The 17522-nt window shown below is 43.0% G+C and overlaps 1 protein-coding gene across 10 annotated transcripts in view; it reads right to left on the bottom strand.

Annotated features, from left to right (window-relative positions):
* Positions 1-17522, bottom strand: part of PKHD1 (PKHD1 ciliary IPT domain containing fibrocystin/polyductin) — a 272265-nt gene that overhangs the window by 213542 nt on the left and 41201 nt on the right. For 9 of the 10 annotated variants that reach the window (XR_012834978.1, XR_012834977.1, XM_075750415.1 and 6 more), the window contains 6 exons: positions 17247-17377; positions 16350-16485; positions 12631-12826; positions 11662-11729; positions 7437-9050; positions 7105-7248 (listed from right to left, as the gene is read on the bottom strand). Coding sequence is in view for 8 of the 10 variants with exons in the window: in XM_075750415.1 (XP_075606530.1) it covers positions 7105-7248; positions 7437-9050; positions 11662-11729; positions 12631-12826; positions 16350-16485; positions 17247-17377 (2289 nt within the window). In the remaining 2 variants the exon portion in view is untranslated. The remainder of the gene's footprint in view (positions 1-7104; positions 7249-7436; positions 9051-11661; positions 11730-12630; positions 12827-16349; positions 16486-17246; positions 17378-17522) is intronic. The other variant, XM_075750422.1, reaches the window with a different exon arrangement.

Here is a 17522-nt window from a genome sequence, read left to right as displayed (position 1 = left end):
TTAAAAAAAAAAAAGGAACCTTTTAGTCATTAAGCCATGCCAGAGATCAAAACTGTTGCTCTCAAAACCCTAAGCATGTAAAGACTTTTGAAGAAGTTTCATTAATCCCGAACTAATCAAACAGTTGTAATGAACTCCTGAAAAGGTCTGTGGACAGTATTACACTCTGCACTGTAGTATCCAGGAGTGTTCTTCAAGTATCAAAAGTGCAATCAGTGAGAATTTATCAAGAAAGGGGGTTTTTTGTTTGCTTTTTTAAACTCACATTTGTTCAAAAGGTATCTTGTTTGCTGGGAGGGTGTCGCTGTAAATTAATGTCTTAACTCCTAAGAAGTTCTGAAAACGGTTTTCGAAATCATGAAAATATGAAAATGTTATATTTCCTATATTAAAAGATTTAGCATTTTTTGCTAAAACTGTTCTTTCATATGTGGTATTTTTGAAGAGTTTATAGCTGTTTAATGTTTAAGATATTTTTTGAAATATTAAAACCTAGCATTTCATCTGCTCTGAACTGCAGAGAGATAGTTCACATTTTTTTCTGTATTTTTCTTCTCTGGATTCAGAATAAGAAAAGAGTTACCCCCTCATCATTACTCCACACATTTTGCAATATACTTAATCTCTTTTCTCTGGACAATTCTCTTTTTCAGCATTCAAAGAATGCCTCAAAGATCTACATATAAACATGAGAGGTACAAGTAATAGACAGAGAAACCTAAAGGAATGATGGAACCATGCCTATATTTTGCTATTATTGTCCAGAAATTATGTTTAGAGCCACCTGAGTTGTCCTATAGTTCCCACAGAAGCCTTGTGTCTTCCTGGAGGCCAGACTGCCATTCCAAGGGCGTTTTAAGTGGCATTAGATATCTGTCCTTTGCCAAATGAATACCATCCAAATTGATTAAATACTACAAAGAACCTGCCTTTGCAACAATCTGCAGCAGAACCAACTCATTACAGGAATTTGTCCAAAGGAGATGGCATGTATGCTCTTTTTCAGCCAGTGAGAGGCTGAGGGCTCAAAACTAGCAAAGATGACGGACATCCAAGCAGCAATGGCACTGCCCTTTCCTTACTCCACAAACCCACAACTTTCCTGTGGACAGAACTTGTTTCTCTTTTGTAATAGCGTATAACAGCTCCTTCTGCTTTACTATTCTATTCTACTAGTGACATGAAAGGTTGTGATAAGCTCGGATGTGGTGATGGAGAATGTACAGCTACCTTAGATGAATAACCAACTGAAGCAGTATTAGCACACACAATAAAACAGAACAGAACAAAATGTTTCCAGTTGTAAGGGACCTACGACAACCATCTAGTCCAACTGCCCTACCACTTCAAGGCCAACCAAAAGTTAAAGCGTATCGTTAAGGACATTGTCAAATGTCTCTTAAACACTGATAGGCATGGGGCATCAACCACTTCTCTAACAAGACTGTTCCAGTTTTTGACCACCCTCTGAAGGTGGGTGGTCAAAGGAAGACTAAATTCATATTCCACAGTTTATGAAAATACAACAGGTTACCTCAAAAGAGGCTTTGGTTTTCTTTTCTGGTCTTGAAAAGGATATGGCAGAGTTTTCCTAAGTGGAAAAAAAGCTGAACCCTGTTTTAAGATGAATGTTAGAAAAGACCCACAGAATCTCAGGATGTGAATACTTTCCTCAATACCTTGGCTGCTGTCAAAGAACTTGCCTGGCTAATGTAGGTCCCCAAGAGATAGTTCCTGCACAGCCCTTAGGGCTCAGCAGAAGAACAGCCTGTCACCTTTTGGATATCCCCAAAATGTTATGTGGAAGACGAGCATTTCTGATGTGCTCCAGTGCCCCTCTCTCAATGTTATCTTACCTGTAGAAACATGAAGCCTTGCATCTTTTCAACTGCTGAAATAATTTTTAAATCAAACCAGGCAAACAAAGGTATTCATTTATAGCATCTAAGCTAAAGAACATGATTACACAGGGTTGTAAAAGAGATAGATGGAAGCAAAACCCAAGAAAACCCTGTTTAATTTATATACCCCAGAATCAAACCTAGAATTGCTTTCTCCTTCTCAGGTGGAAGGAGGGAGGTACCTCATCTCCACATTCTACAGTTTCTGTCCATCTAATTAAAGATACCAGTCTTCAAGGAGATGTCCATTTCTCATCCCTGAGATGATCTCTGAGGTCCTCCTATTCCCCTGCTCATAGAGGAATTAATACTTTTCTTAGTTAGGAGGAAGTCTTGGCCTTTCAAAATTACTTCCTCTGACCATTAAATGCAAACATCCTTTGGTATTATTGATGCCATTATCTCCTGCCACAACGGTAACAAAAAATATTAACTAAAGATTGCAACACACTTAGTATGTCCTAAAAGGATAGTCTGTCAATTGTGCGACGTGATACTTCTCCCTGCTTAACTGATTAGTGTTCAAAACCCAGAATGAAGCTTCTTTATGCTTTATGTTGCCTATAAAGATAAGACCTGCTAATCACATGTAATACAATCCCATCACTGAGATGAATGCATTCATCCCATTATGGCTTCTCTTTTGAGATCAGACACAACGGCAGCCAAATCTCTGCGTGTTGGTAATGGGTTAGGGACCGACTGCCCCCAATCCTGTCTTTGAGGGATACTCTGGCTTAAGCGAGGATCCTGAGATGCTCAGCACAAGGGCTTTGTTCTGGGTCACTGTTTAATAATAACTGCTGGACATGTGATGAGGCTCAAACCTACAGGAGTTCCAAGGGCAGCTGTGGGTTGATTGAACAACTGCCCAAGGAGTCCCAGTGCCAAACCACACATCTCCAGTTATCCACCGCTCACAAAATGGACCACAGAGCACAGCATTAACATGTGCTTAGCAGGGAAGACAAAGGGTGGGGAAAAAAAAAAAAAAAAAAAGGGAAAAAAAAGGAAAGGGAGAGGAAAAAAGAAACCTGTTACGGTCATCAAGTCCAACCTCTGCCTATGAAGAATTGCTCCCTAGGAGACATTCATTTTGCACAGCCAAATTTCAGAAGTCCCAAGAGGTAACTTTGCAAGCATCTATTCCACTGCCTGATAGATCTCACTGTCAGAACGTTCCTGCCGTGTAATCAATATGCGTTTTTTTTCTTCTTAATTTCATTTCCAGATTTGAAGGACAGAAGGGACCATTTGAATCCTTTGGTTTGATCTCCACAATAAACATCAGAGGCCCTCACTTCTACTCAGTTTCAATTGCCACAACACATCCTCTTCATATCTTCTGTATTTACTCATGCAAATCATGCCATTTCCCTGACTATAGTCCCCCTTGGTCCTAGCTCACCACATCTCCTTGGTACCTCTGCACTGTTGCAACCAAAACTCATTCCTCTCTCTCCTCTTGCCCCATACCAACAGCTCCACCAAGCCATGTCTCTCTTCCTTTTAAACCAGTCTCAGTTCACTTCTAGCCTTAAATCTAAGTCGTCTTTTTTAAACGTCCACTTTTACCAATATTATCTGGCTAACCATAGGTTCATGAGTTACTAACAGAGATCCCAAGTGCTGTTACATCAAATCCCTAAAGCCAGACCTATTATTGCATCCAGCCAGGCAAATCAGACTCAGCTTTTTGCCTGATGGACCTTCTTATCAGTTCACCTACTTTTAAAGGTGCATTCTTTACCCTCACCCCAATGTCAAATATACAATCTCAGTTACTGGTTTACTGCAAAGTTTATATATGTTACTTGCCCAAATATCACCTAATAGGAATATTTAGTTATTTTCTCACCTACCTCAACCTTCCTGCCAGTCTTCGCATCTTTCACAGGAGCACAATTCGATCCCACAGACATTAACCATGTGTTCTGTAAATTTAACCTGAGCTGAACAGAATCCACAGCACCGACACGAGTAACAAGGCAAGAACAAGAGAAGGGGAGAGCTCTTGGGATCAAGCCAGTTATCTCTTTACCAGACTTTTAAAGACTTGTGGGTTGGGTTGTTATTGTTGGGGTTTTTTGTTGTTGTTTTTTTTTTTCTTTTGGTTTTGTTTTTTTCTTGAAGGGAGTGTGGTTTTGTTAATTTTCTTAAGCTCTAAGGGTGAAACTCAGTTTTCACCCCTGTTCTGATTTAATTTTTCTGCAGCTTGCAACGAACAACTGTTTTCATAAAAGAGTCTAGGCTTGCGTTCCTATTCTTTGTGCTCTGGATTGAGCACAGTTTCAGTACTTAGTCTGCCCAGCTCTTATCAACGATCAAACCAAAACCTTGCTGCAACCCCGCTCAACACCCGTTCCTAAGGAAGACCCCACGGGGCAGGCTTATGGATGGATCCTGCTGAGATCGGCAGTTCCTGGTGTCTTAGAAAACCGCCTGTTAAACAGGAAAGAAATCACATTTCCTACCTGCAGAGCCTTGCCCTACGGATCTGATCACAAGCTAGATGGACCAGTTGGGGATTCCCACGTGAACATCTCTAATCTTAAGCAGGCCAGACACAACATGACCTAGTGCTGAAACCCCAGGGCAGTGAGCATCCCACTGTGCCAGAGGGGAGGTGTTTCTGCTTCACAGCGTGCTGTAACAGAAGAAATGCAGCTTGAACTCTTCACTTCTCATCACCCGATCCACAAGTAACACCGCAAAATGTCAGACAAGCGTCCAACCTGGCCGCATCAGCCTCTGCATCGAAGTGACCCTGGGGCACCACAGACCTATCCCTTGTATCTCCTTCACGGCTAATGGTCCCACATCCCCGAAGTCTCTTCGCCACCTCTCCCACGTGAACAAAGCTGTGAAAGAAAGGTCTGAGCACTAGATGTGCAAGTGCCAAGTGGCAAACTTCCCCGGGCAAACAGCAGCATGTGAACCACGAGGTGACACTGAACTGCACTTAATAAATCTACTCATGCTCTAAATCGTGGGGGTGGGCAATCCCCTAAATATTAGGGGAAAGCCATCTTGAAAGCATCTTGCTCTATATACAGATTCACCAATGCCACACGTAGATGTGCACAGGCTGAATACGACTGTCTCGGGAAGTACAAATAGCCTGGCAAACACTTGCAGATATAAACAGCCTGCGAAGGATTTTTTTTTCTTTTTTTTAATACAAAGAAATTACATTTTCCTGTAAATATGCCATTGACGGAGAAATATTTTCGTAACTCGACTGGTGAGATTTGCAAGACTGCACACTGCAAAATCCATGGTAGGGGAGAGAGGGGTTGTCTTGGAACTGGCCTCAAAGCAAAAGTGCCTGCGTCCCTTTGGTTAGTGAGGCGAAGCATCCTTCGCATCCTCATCAACCAGCAAGTGGGCAGCAATCAGCATTCACTTGCTGACATCTAGTGTCAGTAATAAGCATTGTGCTCCTGCCTGTAATGGTTTTCCCCACACTCCCTCTGCCACCTACCACTCAGAGAATTTTGAACACAGTTATCAATGTTTTCATAGTTTAGAGCAATTTGATTACATTTTATTCTGTTATTCTTCCTGGAATAACCAGACTTCCCTTTTTTGTGCTCTGATTATTTTTTTTTTTCTCTCAGCACTCCAGCAGCATGTCTTTTTTTCTTGTTCAAAAAACAATAAGCAGCTTTGGGGACTGTGCCTGGATCTTGTTTAAAACAAAGAAAATTGAGCTATTATGACCTCTTGGTGCTCCCTTTTTAGTGCTTGTGGTTGGATTTTAAAGCGCACACACACACACACAAATTTTTCTTAGCATTCCTTATGGATGGGGAAAGGAACCGTCCACAATGACAAGAGCAAATTTAGAAATGTCGAATAAATGATGCTGAAGAGGACTCCTGGATGCCTCTTGTCCCAATCCTTGTTCAAAAGAATGTTAAATTCCATGTTGAACTGGTTTCTCAGAAACTAATCTAGTCAACTTCTGACTATCTTGGAGGATGGAGATTCCACACACCTTTGAGCAAAACCCTGGCAATTTACCCTGATGGACACTCTCACTGCCACCTTTCTTCCAGGTCTACAAAGGAGAAGGATGATGGATCTTTGGATGGCCACAGAATGGCAAATATTTCTGTAGATCTCAGGATGCTCTCCTAGTATCAGAGCTATGAAGGGGATGAAGTGTTATGCTACCGAGTGTTGCAATGCTGCAGCACCAAAGCTGGCTCTCTGTGCTTAGCATTTGGGGAATGGCATATGTCTCAGGGTGAGATTTAAAAGTCTTAAATCCTGCCTTTTGCAGATCTTAGGAACCTAATTCTGTGCTGCCTGTAGGGGAGGAAATAAACATGTCTTATCCCAGCAAATGCCCATTTTGAAGAGTTTCCTCCAAAATCGAGGCAGGGTTATTTCTCTCTTTGAGAGCGCTGGAGATCATGGCATCATTCCCTGCTGTGCTGTCTCTCTCCAGTTAAAGAGGATGATCTGGCTGTGGGATGATCCTCTCTTCCTGTCAAGGAATTCAAATCCTCATTTCCAGCTTGCCAAAGGTATGAACTGGCCATAGTATGTCATTTGTTCACCTTCCCAGTCATTCATCCTTTTCCTCTCACCTCCCTACCCCACTGAAGCTGTCCCACCATGCTTCACCATGGGGACTGTGCCTGGATCTTGTTTAAAACAAAGAAAATTGAGCTATTATGACCTCTTGGAGCTCCCTTTTTAGTGCTTGTGTTTTGGCACCATGCCAAAACACAAAATATATGGGGCCACAGAAAAAGGACATTTAAGACATCTCAATTTACTAGCCCAGTCATGATGGCCAAGAGGTGCTTGGGTTCCCAACCCCACAACCCTTACGCACGTTTTATGTGAGACAGTTTTCCCAAGGAACAGCTGCCACAAGGAACTGCTGTCCCGGTGCACATCTCATACACACCCACAAAGCTTGTGTGGCAGCTCTGGCCACAGGCACATGGTGGATCTAGTCCAAAGCCCATGGCCATTGACAAAAAACCTCCCCCTGACAGCAATTGTCTTTGGACTGAGCTCAAAAACCCGAGGTCAATGCTATGTCAGCTCATCTCCTTTCTCCGGGGCTGCTGCTGCTCTCTGTTATCCTGGGACAAGATACACTGGGACCCCACACACTTTTGAGTCAATATAGGTTTTCAGGAGATATTTTTAACACGATGCCAGGTTTTATGTCTTAACTGACCATGTAACCGCGGGGCAAGGCAGCTCAGGTCAGTCGTAGTCATGTTGCCCAATAGTTCACAGTGGATGCCACAGACTGTGACCAAAGTCTTCCCTGGGGAAAATCCAGTTCCATGCAGGTAAACTGGTCCTCCATTCAAGTCACCTTCGAAAAGGACAGAAAATGGGATTTAAGATACAGCCCGACAGCCAGGTGTCAGCAAGAGTTGTTTTGGTTTGTTTTGTTTTTGTTTTTTTTTAATTCGTATTTTTTGCTTTCATGCCAAAAAACAGTCACTGCAGTCCCTCACACTGCACCCCATGGAGGAGCTGCACTAAGCCTTCATGACTTACCCCAGTTGTAATGTACAGCTGTCACCGTCAGCTGAGACACGAATGTCAGGTTGGAGGAAGCCCAGCCCCTGGGGACATCCAGGCCCGTCACATGGTACTCGCCAACAGGGAGCAGAGGAGCTGAGCACTGCAAAGTAGAGCAAGTGATGGTGACACCACTACAAGTAAAGTCTCCAACAAAGACGTAGACGGTGTCCATCTCTGTGACCCGTGATAGGGTCATTGTTAAAAGGAGACCAGTTGCAACAAGTGAAAGGAAAGCTGGGGTAAACTCCTTGTTGTAATTTATTCTTCCAAGGTAATAGGAGATGCCATCGACTTTTAGAGTCAAAGCCCTAGTCCCATTACCCGGAGGCACTGTGCACTGGATAGCTACACAGGTGACACTGAGAACTAGGCAAGGATGATGATCAATGAGAACAGAAGTCATTCTCTTTCCTTTCAGAGCTGAGCCTGATAAGGTGAGGAGGCCTCCACCATTGGTACTGAAGTTTTGTGGGTAAAACCGGTAGACCTGAGGCAGGATGGTGAAAACGCTGGACACTTTTCTGAAGCAAGCTTGCCCACTTTTCCTGTTGGATATGGAAATGTTGTGCTCCCCTGGGGCAATGCACTTTGTCTGGCAATTGATGCTGGTCTCATTCCAGAAAGTTACCTTACAGACAGCCTGGTTATTCACATGTACCATGGGGCTGTCACTTGGCCACGCCAACCTCTGTCCTTTGATCATCACATAGGTGAATGTCCCATTGGTCTCCCAGGTCACCAAATCTACAAGAGGGGTCCACTGCTCATGAAGGTGGAGTGTACAGTCTCCAAGGCAGACACTGCTGATCCCATTGACAGTCACTGTGACATTAAGTGCCCAAGATGCCTCAGACAACCACTGGTAATGCAAAGGACGGGCCCTTGGAAGGACAATACAGCTAATGGCATCGTTATCAGAGTTCTGGATCTCACAGGAATAATTACCCTCCAGGCTGACCTGTACCAAATTCCTCCTGGATTTTAAAGCAATACCAGATATGGTGAGTAACATCCCACCACAGACTGATCCTTGTGATGGGAATATGGAAGTTATTTGTGGAGTTATGACAAGGGACTGCAGCCTTGCTGTCACACGAGCATATCCTAGCTGCTTCTGGATAACCTGAATGGGGAAAGTCCCAGGTTCCAGGCTGTTCAGTGGCAAAGAACACTGATAAAACATTGCAGACATGTTGCCACGTTGAAAATTGAGTTCACATTCACTGTGTCCAAGCTTAGCCACAGATCCAGTGATGTTTATCCCCTGGATGCTCAAGAGGAGGTTGCTATCTGTGATTTCCATTTCAACAACAGTAATCAGAGGAGTCAAAGCTCTTTGGTAATTAAAGGTGGTGGTCGTTTTTGCAAAAAGAGTATGTTGAAGTGACCTACTGCTGATGACTACGTTTACTTTGACAGAAATGTCTTGTGATTCTTCATTAGACAAATTAGCAGCTGGTGGGGTCAGACACCAAACTGTCTCTTCTGCCAAGTGAGTAACCATACAGGTTTGCCTGTTCATTGAAACAGAAACCAGAGCAGGATTTTGGCTAAAGCCCACCCCGGAGATTGTGAGCAGTGTTCCACCTAGGAGTAAAACAAAACAAGAGGGGAGGACATTATATGCAGGAAAGGAATCAATGACCATGATAAAGCTGACAAGCATGGCAGACAGTCTTAGCCAGGTCAAATGGAAGAAGAAATTAAGTTCTTTTTTTGGAACAAGACACCTAGCAGTCACGTATCAAGATAATCCTATGTGGACAAGAGGCTAAGGTATCAGATAGCCAGGGGGCACCATGGAAGTGAATGGCAGTAGAAAGCCACCACAGAACTGGAGGGAGGTGTTGTGAGAGGACCCTCAAGAGTAAACAGAGACTGAATTCTTTCAGAGAATGGAACTGTCTATGCAGGCAGGTGGGGAGATGGTTTGGTCCTGCTGTATACAGGGGAGCAGGATGCAATATGAATACTTTCAAACAAAAAGCCAGAACAACAGTCCTTCCTTCAATCTTCATTTCTGCCTGGCCACTCAGGCAGTGCCAGATTTGCCATGCACTGATGGTCACGTGCCCTCGAGGAGTTCACTGACCAGAAAAGCTGATACATTGATGAATGCTTCCAGCTTCATGCCCTCCCCTACTTATATGCACCAGTCTGCACATTTTAAGATGGGGTGAAAAGGAAAAGAAGAGCAGTTCCTCCACCACTGTAAAGGCAACTCAGACCAGGGTTTCCCATGCATGGCCTGGAGGAGGGCAGGCTGTCTGCTTTCCCCTGTGGTTGCCTGGGTGTTTTCATTCCATGGTATCTACTTAAGACCACAGAAGATGGCAAATGGGTAAATAGACCCTTGGTGTGAACTGATGGGATCATTCATACAGAAAAGCAATTCAGGAAGAGTTAGGCACAAAGCTGTGACCTCCAAATGAGGCTGTCCTTGTGTCTGGTGTTGGAAGCTGGAAAGCTGTTGTAGAGAAGTATCATCATACACTGCTCCACTTGTATAATCTTCCTATATTTGGGTCAATCTGGGAGACAGGGTATCTTTGGTCTAATCCAGAACACTTGTTCTACAACATGGCAGTGGAGTCTTCCTCTCCACACTGACAGGAGAAGGAGCCTTGGGAGTCTCTGCTACCACCCTTGCCACGGAGAGTAGATGCTAATTATCTGGAATAAGCGTGAATCCTGATGTCTGGATTCACGTAACATTGCAAAGCAGCAGTATCTGCACTGCCTCCCAGGGTGCTGACAACAAGGGCAGCACTGAAGAAGGACCAGTCTGGATTTTAGGAAGTGATAATCAGAAAAATGCAAACCCTCCAACATTCCCAGCCTAATCCCACGCTTCCAAGCCCAGAGCCCAGCTTAAGCCTCTCTCCATCTTCCTTTAATTTGCAGTGCTGGTACTCCCAGTGCCCTGCCTTGCTTCAGCCTCTTTACCCATTAAGCCCATGCCCGCCCTTTTCCCATGATCTGGCTGACAAATAAGATATTTTATCATGGGGTTCTTTTTGAGTGATCTTAAACCCTTGATCCTGATGGCCACACAAGTGTTTGTTAGAGACAACAAAAGACTAGGGTTAAGGGGGAAGGACTGGTGCTTTTTGCAGCGATGAGATTCTAAGTCAGCTTAAGCCATTCATGAAACTACAGCCAAAGAGTTAATCAGTTCTTATTCAAATTTCAATTTACCCTTAAATATGAAAAGAATGGTGGGGTTTTTTGTTTTGGGTTTTTTGGTTTTGTTTTTTTTTTTTTGGTGGTGGTATAGCTTAATCTTCAAAACTGATAGGCTTTGCTCTCCAAGCTCTATCCACACTCTCATCTTTCAAGGCTTGGTCACTTCACAAACTATTGAACTAATCACGTACCACAAAGCCTCTGAGTTTGTGTGTCTTTAAATGTGTTGTGAGCCTGGGAGAGTGATCTGTGGAGGACCTGAGGTTGCATCACAAGAATTTCTCTGCCTTCTATAAAAGCATTTCTAAGGGCTCATGTAAAATTAACTACAGGGATTCAACTCTCCCCCACACCTCCAGCCAAATGACAAAATAAATCAACCACCCAAAATCTGCTTTTCAAGATTTAAAGTAAAACTTTTCTTTTTAATTCAGTGATGTTTTGCTCTGAAACACAAATTATTTCCAATGTTTAAAGGCTTGGAATGGGATTAATAAATATTTCACTTTTGATTAAAATTAACATTGAAAAAAGGTTTTGTTTCTTCTTTTCAACTTAACAAAAATGAACATCCCCTTTGGGATCATTTGAAATTATTCTTTGCTTCAAACCACAATTGTACCTTGCTTTCCACCTAACTTTCACATAGAAAGCCTTGAAAGACGGAGGCGTAACGACTGAAAGAAACAGCACAGATGAGTCAGGTGTGGGTGTGCTTTGTTTTCCCGGTGGGAACATGCAATGATACATGAGCAAACACTTGGGGAAATCAAATTCAAAGCACAAGGAGCCCTGAGCCAGCCAACCAGATTGAGGGATGCTCACTACAATCCCACATTTCCATACTGCTGCTGTCTGCCGGTTGATGTCTGCATAATAAAGGGTCAGAGATTTAAAACACCCTCATTTAAACTGATGTGAAATGGGTTGCCCTTTCCACTCCTGCAGGAAAACTGTGTCCTTGATCCCTTTCACCTCCGTATGTGGTTGCAGATGTACTGATGCTGTTTACCCAGAAAGGAGCCACAGCACGGCTCTATGCTGAAGATCTCTGAGATGTACTGGATTAACGGCTCAATCCTGCAAAACAAGCAACATAGAAAGAGGGTTTGGGGTTTTTTTTATATATTTCTCTCCCGCTGCAGTGCTATTCTTTCTAACAACTCCATCTAGCTTGGAAGGCCAAACACCCACCTGGCACCTCCCATTTGTTCAATCCCAAAAAGACAAGACCACCCCACACCTCAAACTTTTCCATGTGATTTGAGCTACCTCTGTTATGAGCACTGTCTTATCAAGTGAGCCAAATTTATTCTATGATGTGTAACTGAATTGCCCATCAAAAGAAGCAAGAATGAGGGGTGGTTTTTTGCCAAATAGATCCCACTGTAGCTATGCCCACAGACAGGAAAAAAAGCTGCGTTGCTTGTGAATGCATTGTTGCATCCCACTTTCAGGTCGGTTTTCCCCCATATTTTAATTCATTTATACTACATTTATCCAGGCATGAACTTGAAGTGTCACCTTAAAAGATGGAAATAACATCATTTATAAATTCTACAAACAAAGCATTTTTTTATTTTTGAAACTAGCTTTTGTTTTTCTCATGAAAAGTGGCTTTTTTCTTGTGCTGTTTTCCTACAGCAGGATTTATCTGCATTTGACCTGAATCTGTGAATACCTTTGATTGCCTGAATATGCATTTTTCATCAAATCAACTGTTTTTTCTAAAATGTTTCTCTTCTGCCTCCTACTGATCCAAGGGGAGTTAATTGACTAGCATTAGCAGTTTGCTGACTTGGGTTCCACAGATCAATAAATGCCTTGATAATTATTCATAATTTTATACCACACTGCAGATTTCAACATTAGGTACAGAATTTCTGAAAACTCTTACCTTTCTTTTCAGATTAACCCTCAAATACCAAATAGGATGCAGAATTAAATTTATATCTTAAGGAAAGTACACATGTTCACACACCTGTTTGAAGCGACAGCAATACCATTGATGATGACAGAAACATTGTACCATCCCGCAGCCAAGGCTGGAAGCGTCACGTTAACACCACGATCTGTCTGCACCTGGATCTGTGCCCATGAGCCCCCAATTTGGACCTTGATATCTGACCCTCGGTAGCTGGCAAACTGGGATATTCCAATCTGAAGCTCCTGACCCCCTGCAGAGAGGAGAAAGGATGAAACTATTTCAGTGTTTCAGGCAACAGTTATTTTAGCACATGTAACCATTGCCTGAGGAAGAGCATGGAGTCCCATCATGCCAGAACAGGCCCAGTCATGTCCATCAGCCCAAGACAAAAACTAGAAGACCACAGTAGTTCTGTATCCCACTCATCCCTTGGCGTCCCTGATAAGGTCACCAGCCACCAGGTTGTACTGAGCTGTTAGCACAGTGAACTTGGCTGTGACCATCTACGGCCACTATCAGTCTGCTGGCACACACTTCGGATAGGATGCATGCTCCCTTACCATAAATGTCTAGCCTATATATATCTGCAGCTGATTAGAGCCAAATCCAGTCTTTCTAAAGCTCATGTAAACTGGAGCTGAGGAGTTCTGGGATTTTACCTAAATCCCTGACAAATGATCCAGACCACATTTTCAGCACTATGGAGCTATCTAACTTTAACAGAGGCATCTCACAGCCAAATGAAAATTTCCTTGGGTGCCTAAAATCAGATGCCCACATATGCTCCTGTCATGGTTTAACCCCAGCCAGCAACTAAGCCCCACACAGCCACTTGGTCACTCCCCCCACGGTGGAACAGGAGAGAGAATTGGAAAGGTAAAAGTGAGAGAACTCATAGGTTGAGATAAAGACAGTTTAATAGGTAAAGCAAAAGCCACGCACACAAGCAAAGCAAACCAAGGAATTCATTCCCTACTTCCCATCGGCAGGCAGGTGTTCAGCCATCCCCAGGAAAGCAGGGCTCCATCACACGTAATGGTCACTTGGAAAGACAGATGCCATCACTTCAGATGTGTGTTTCCCCCCTTCCCCCAGATTTATATGCTGAGCATGATGTCATATGATATATCCCTTTGGTCAGTTGGGGTCAGCTGTCCTGTCTGTGTCCTCTCCCAACTCCTTGTACACCCCCCAGCCTACTCACTGATGGGGTGGGTTGAGGAGCAGAAAAGGCCTTGGCTCTGTGCAAGAACTGTTCAGCAGGAACTAAAATATCTCTCTTATCAACACTGTTTTCAGCATAAAGCTAAAACATAGCTCCATATCAACCACTATGAAGAAAATTAACTCCATCCCAGCCAAAACCAGCACAGCTCCAAAATACCTAGTTTTCAGGAAACATGTCACTCTCTCCCATTTAAGCTCTGTTGTGAAAAAATTATATTCAGATGGCAGAGGATACTTTCTTTTGTTTGTGCATACTGAAGTAATAGAAAAGGACAAGGGCAGTAGAGAAGGGGATTTCATAACCTAAATTCCTCCTGAAATAGCTTATAAAAATTAGGGTGGTATGCATCAGTCCTAATAAAGGCATTTTCACTGAGACAACTCTATCTGTAGTCAATGAAGAGAAACAGAGCCTTTATGGCATGATTCATCTTATTGTAAGGAAGATGTACAGAAGAGCTGTAGTGAATCCCACCACAGAACAGCCTTGCACAGTCAAGACATCTAAACAACAAACACAGACATGCTTAGGAGGTGAATCTCATCCTCCTGTCTCCCCTGAAGGGTGTGGGTTCAATTGCACAGAAGCAGGAACAGACAGGACGAGAAGGGGTCTTCAAGTCTAACTCCCTGCTGTCATAGACCACAATATTACATAAATCCCTTTCCTAAATTAATCAAGCAAAAAGTATTAATATCTCTCTACCATGCCCCTTAGCCAGCCAGTCTAAAACACTTGTCTACCTACATAGTTACTTGAGAAGAGCTGGTGAAGATCAGCTGTCACAGAACAGCTTCATTTTTGCCCATTTCCCTTCTTCACTGAGCACATGGCACTGTTATCCCAGCCACACAAGGGAGTTAGTCAGGAGCAGCTCATCTGCTTTACTCTCTCACCTTGTCCTAATCAGAATTAGCTTTTATAGGTTAATGCATCCTTACTAGAGATTCAGATCTGAGTAGCAATTTTGTGTCCCAAGCAGAGACCAGGGTCATTTGGCTTTAGCATTGCCTCCACAACAGGCACGGTCACTGTTACCGTTCCGCTCTGCAGCCTCAGATTTGGAGAAATCTTTGCCTTCCATGAAGTAGGAGAGTCTGTACAAAGCTTCCCCTCAACTACCAGCTCCTCTAAGCAGGTCTTGAAGCCAGCGCTTTTCAATTCTGCACGCACAAAGAGTCAAAGTTTGAAAGCCTGCGAAGTTGAATATATTAATACCGTGAACTCTTTGGACTCTTGGTCAATTGTCAGCTTAATACTAGATGCCTGGAAGGCATTGGTGTAATTTATTTATTCTTTTTATTATATGGGAGGAAAATTATATCAAAAGACGAAGCCGTGGAGGTTCTGAATAGGAGATTGAACTCAGCCGCACCACCGTTCACAAGACGCTATAACATTAAGAAATTCTTTGCACCTGAGCTGCCCGCGGCTAGAAAAATCTCCCCTTGGTGCTATGGTATCTGAATAATATTCAGATGATAAAGGACGTTTTCTCTTATTTATGCATTCTGGAGTAATAGAAAATGACAAGGGCATTTGGGAAAAGGAGTAGAAATACCGGGCATGCAGCAAGAAGTGCATTTTGTCACTGGTAGTCATCTAACTCATTGCATCCCCACCAAATCCAGCCAAACTGCTGAGCTGGGGGGAGCTTCACTAAGATGCACACTGGAGAAGTTGCAAAAAGAGAGAAAAAAAATAAATCAGATGATTGTATCCTTGGAGGAATGGGAGTGGGGCAGTTAAGAAAGCAGATACTAGGAATCTGGTGTCTGGTTGCCACACAGAAATGTAGTGAACCTTCTTCCTAAAAGACTTGTCTGTGGGTGGACACCATTCACCATTAAGGCCTTCTATTCCCAATGCCCAGCTGAAACCTTGTGGAAAAAAAGAAGGGAAAGGGGGGGGAGGGAAGAAAAAAAAACCAACCCCAAACTTTCAAAAGACAGGAATGGTGATCACTCCATGAGATCTACTTGGGTTCACAAAGTCCATGAAGCCTATGCTCATATTCTAAAGTAACAAATCACAAGGTCAAACTGGAAGAAACAGTTTGGTTTGGAAATTGGAACTAGCAAGACAAGTGCTGCTTCTCTTCTGCTTTCAGCAAACCAAAATCCACATGTTGGGCTTTATGATCAACCCTTTAGAATCCTGGAGAAGGACACTCTCTAGAGCTCATCTCTCTTGTCATGGATGAACCTGTTACGAAGAATGAGCAGGTGAGATAATTTCAGAGCAGAGTTACAGAAATGTGACACAAAAGGAGCACTGTACCACACCTGATATCCTGTGGACATCATCCATACTGCCTAGGGCAAGCAACTCATTATCTCATGTATGCTAGAGTAAAAGCAACATAAACCAACCAGGACTGATCAGGACTAGCAGGAAACACAGGGACTACGAATTAGAAGAAAACAACAAAAACCCAGTGTCGGATCACCAAACTCCATAGACCTAAATTCCCTCTGTCCCACCACCACCAACGATAATAACATTTCTATAGATGATGCTAAATACATGTCTGCAGCTTTTTCACCTGCTATGCCACTTCTGTTTCTGCTCAGTGATACAACAGCAGGGTTTAAGGAAGGGTCATACTGGAACAAGTTAGTTACTGTTGTTGACTGGTACCCAGAAATTAGTGTCACAGTGACAGCAGCATCTCCTGCCCCCTAGAAACAGAAATGAAGAAAATGTCAGGGATAAGAATGCACCAAGAAAAAAAGTTATTCCCTATATTCCTGTATCTCCCATACTTATTAAGTCAGGCACATGGCACGGACAAAATTTGTACGTACATCAGCCTCTACTTAAACGTATACAGTTACATTGACTTTAAAGAGACATCTATGGAGAGTTAGAAACCTTAAAACAATCCCAGACAACGCAGATTTTCATATTCTATATCCATATTAGTAAATTAAACAGTGGTAAGTCATAGGCATAGACAGTTATCCCTACGCTTAAACTATTTGCATCATCCTGGGTGTAATTTTGCCATGCAGCAAAGAGCATTGCTGCTAAAAATCCTAGGCATGCTTTTGCATGACACACAAATAATGTCTGAAGGAGGTCTGGATGTAAAGTAGAAGATTTGGGGCTGAATAGGGTTCAACCCTGTGAGCAAGAGCAATTGTCCCAGGCATGTTTAATCTGCTAGTAGACAACTGAAAGTGGAGATGGGCAGTTTTGCTGGAGTTCAAAGCCCTAGTTTTGTTTATGCGAGGCTTAGCTAATGACTTTGCAATCTGAATTTTTTGCTGTTTCACTGGTTTTCATAAATCACTTATCAATCTATTGTTAATTAAGCTGGTCTAAACTGTAGGTGGAGTCCATGGTAAATTGTCCCACAGCCAAGAGTAGCTCAGGTCAGGAAAATATGGAAAGGCCTGTAGGCTGCTGACTGTTCCCTGGAAAAAATGTAGTTTCTTACCCGAGAGGGAACTTTACATTCAATTCTTGTTGAGGTTCTGTCATCCTCCAAAATTGGGCAAGGCTGAGATCCAAACAATACCAAGTTTACCCGTTCCAGATTTGTCCCCCTGAGAGCCACTCTCAGTCCTCCTGCAAAACCAATTATTCCATTACATTCAGGATGTAGAATGATATTTTTATATGCAAAGGATTCTTTATGAATAGGTGACTACAAAAGGCAGTACTTTCTCTCAGGTGATCTGATGACGATCTGCTTCCACCTTGCTGTGCCTAG

Source organism: Balearica regulorum, chromosome 3, assembly GCF_011004875.1.
Source record: "Balearica regulorum gibbericeps isolate bBalReg1 chromosome 3, bBalReg1.pri, whole genome shotgun sequence".
In the NCBI taxonomy this organism is placed as follows: Eukaryota; Metazoa; Chordata; class Aves; order Gruiformes; family Gruidae; genus Balearica; species Balearica regulorum.
The sequence above is the reverse complement of the archived record's forward strand: the minus strand, read 5'-3'. Positions and strand labels throughout refer to the sequence as shown.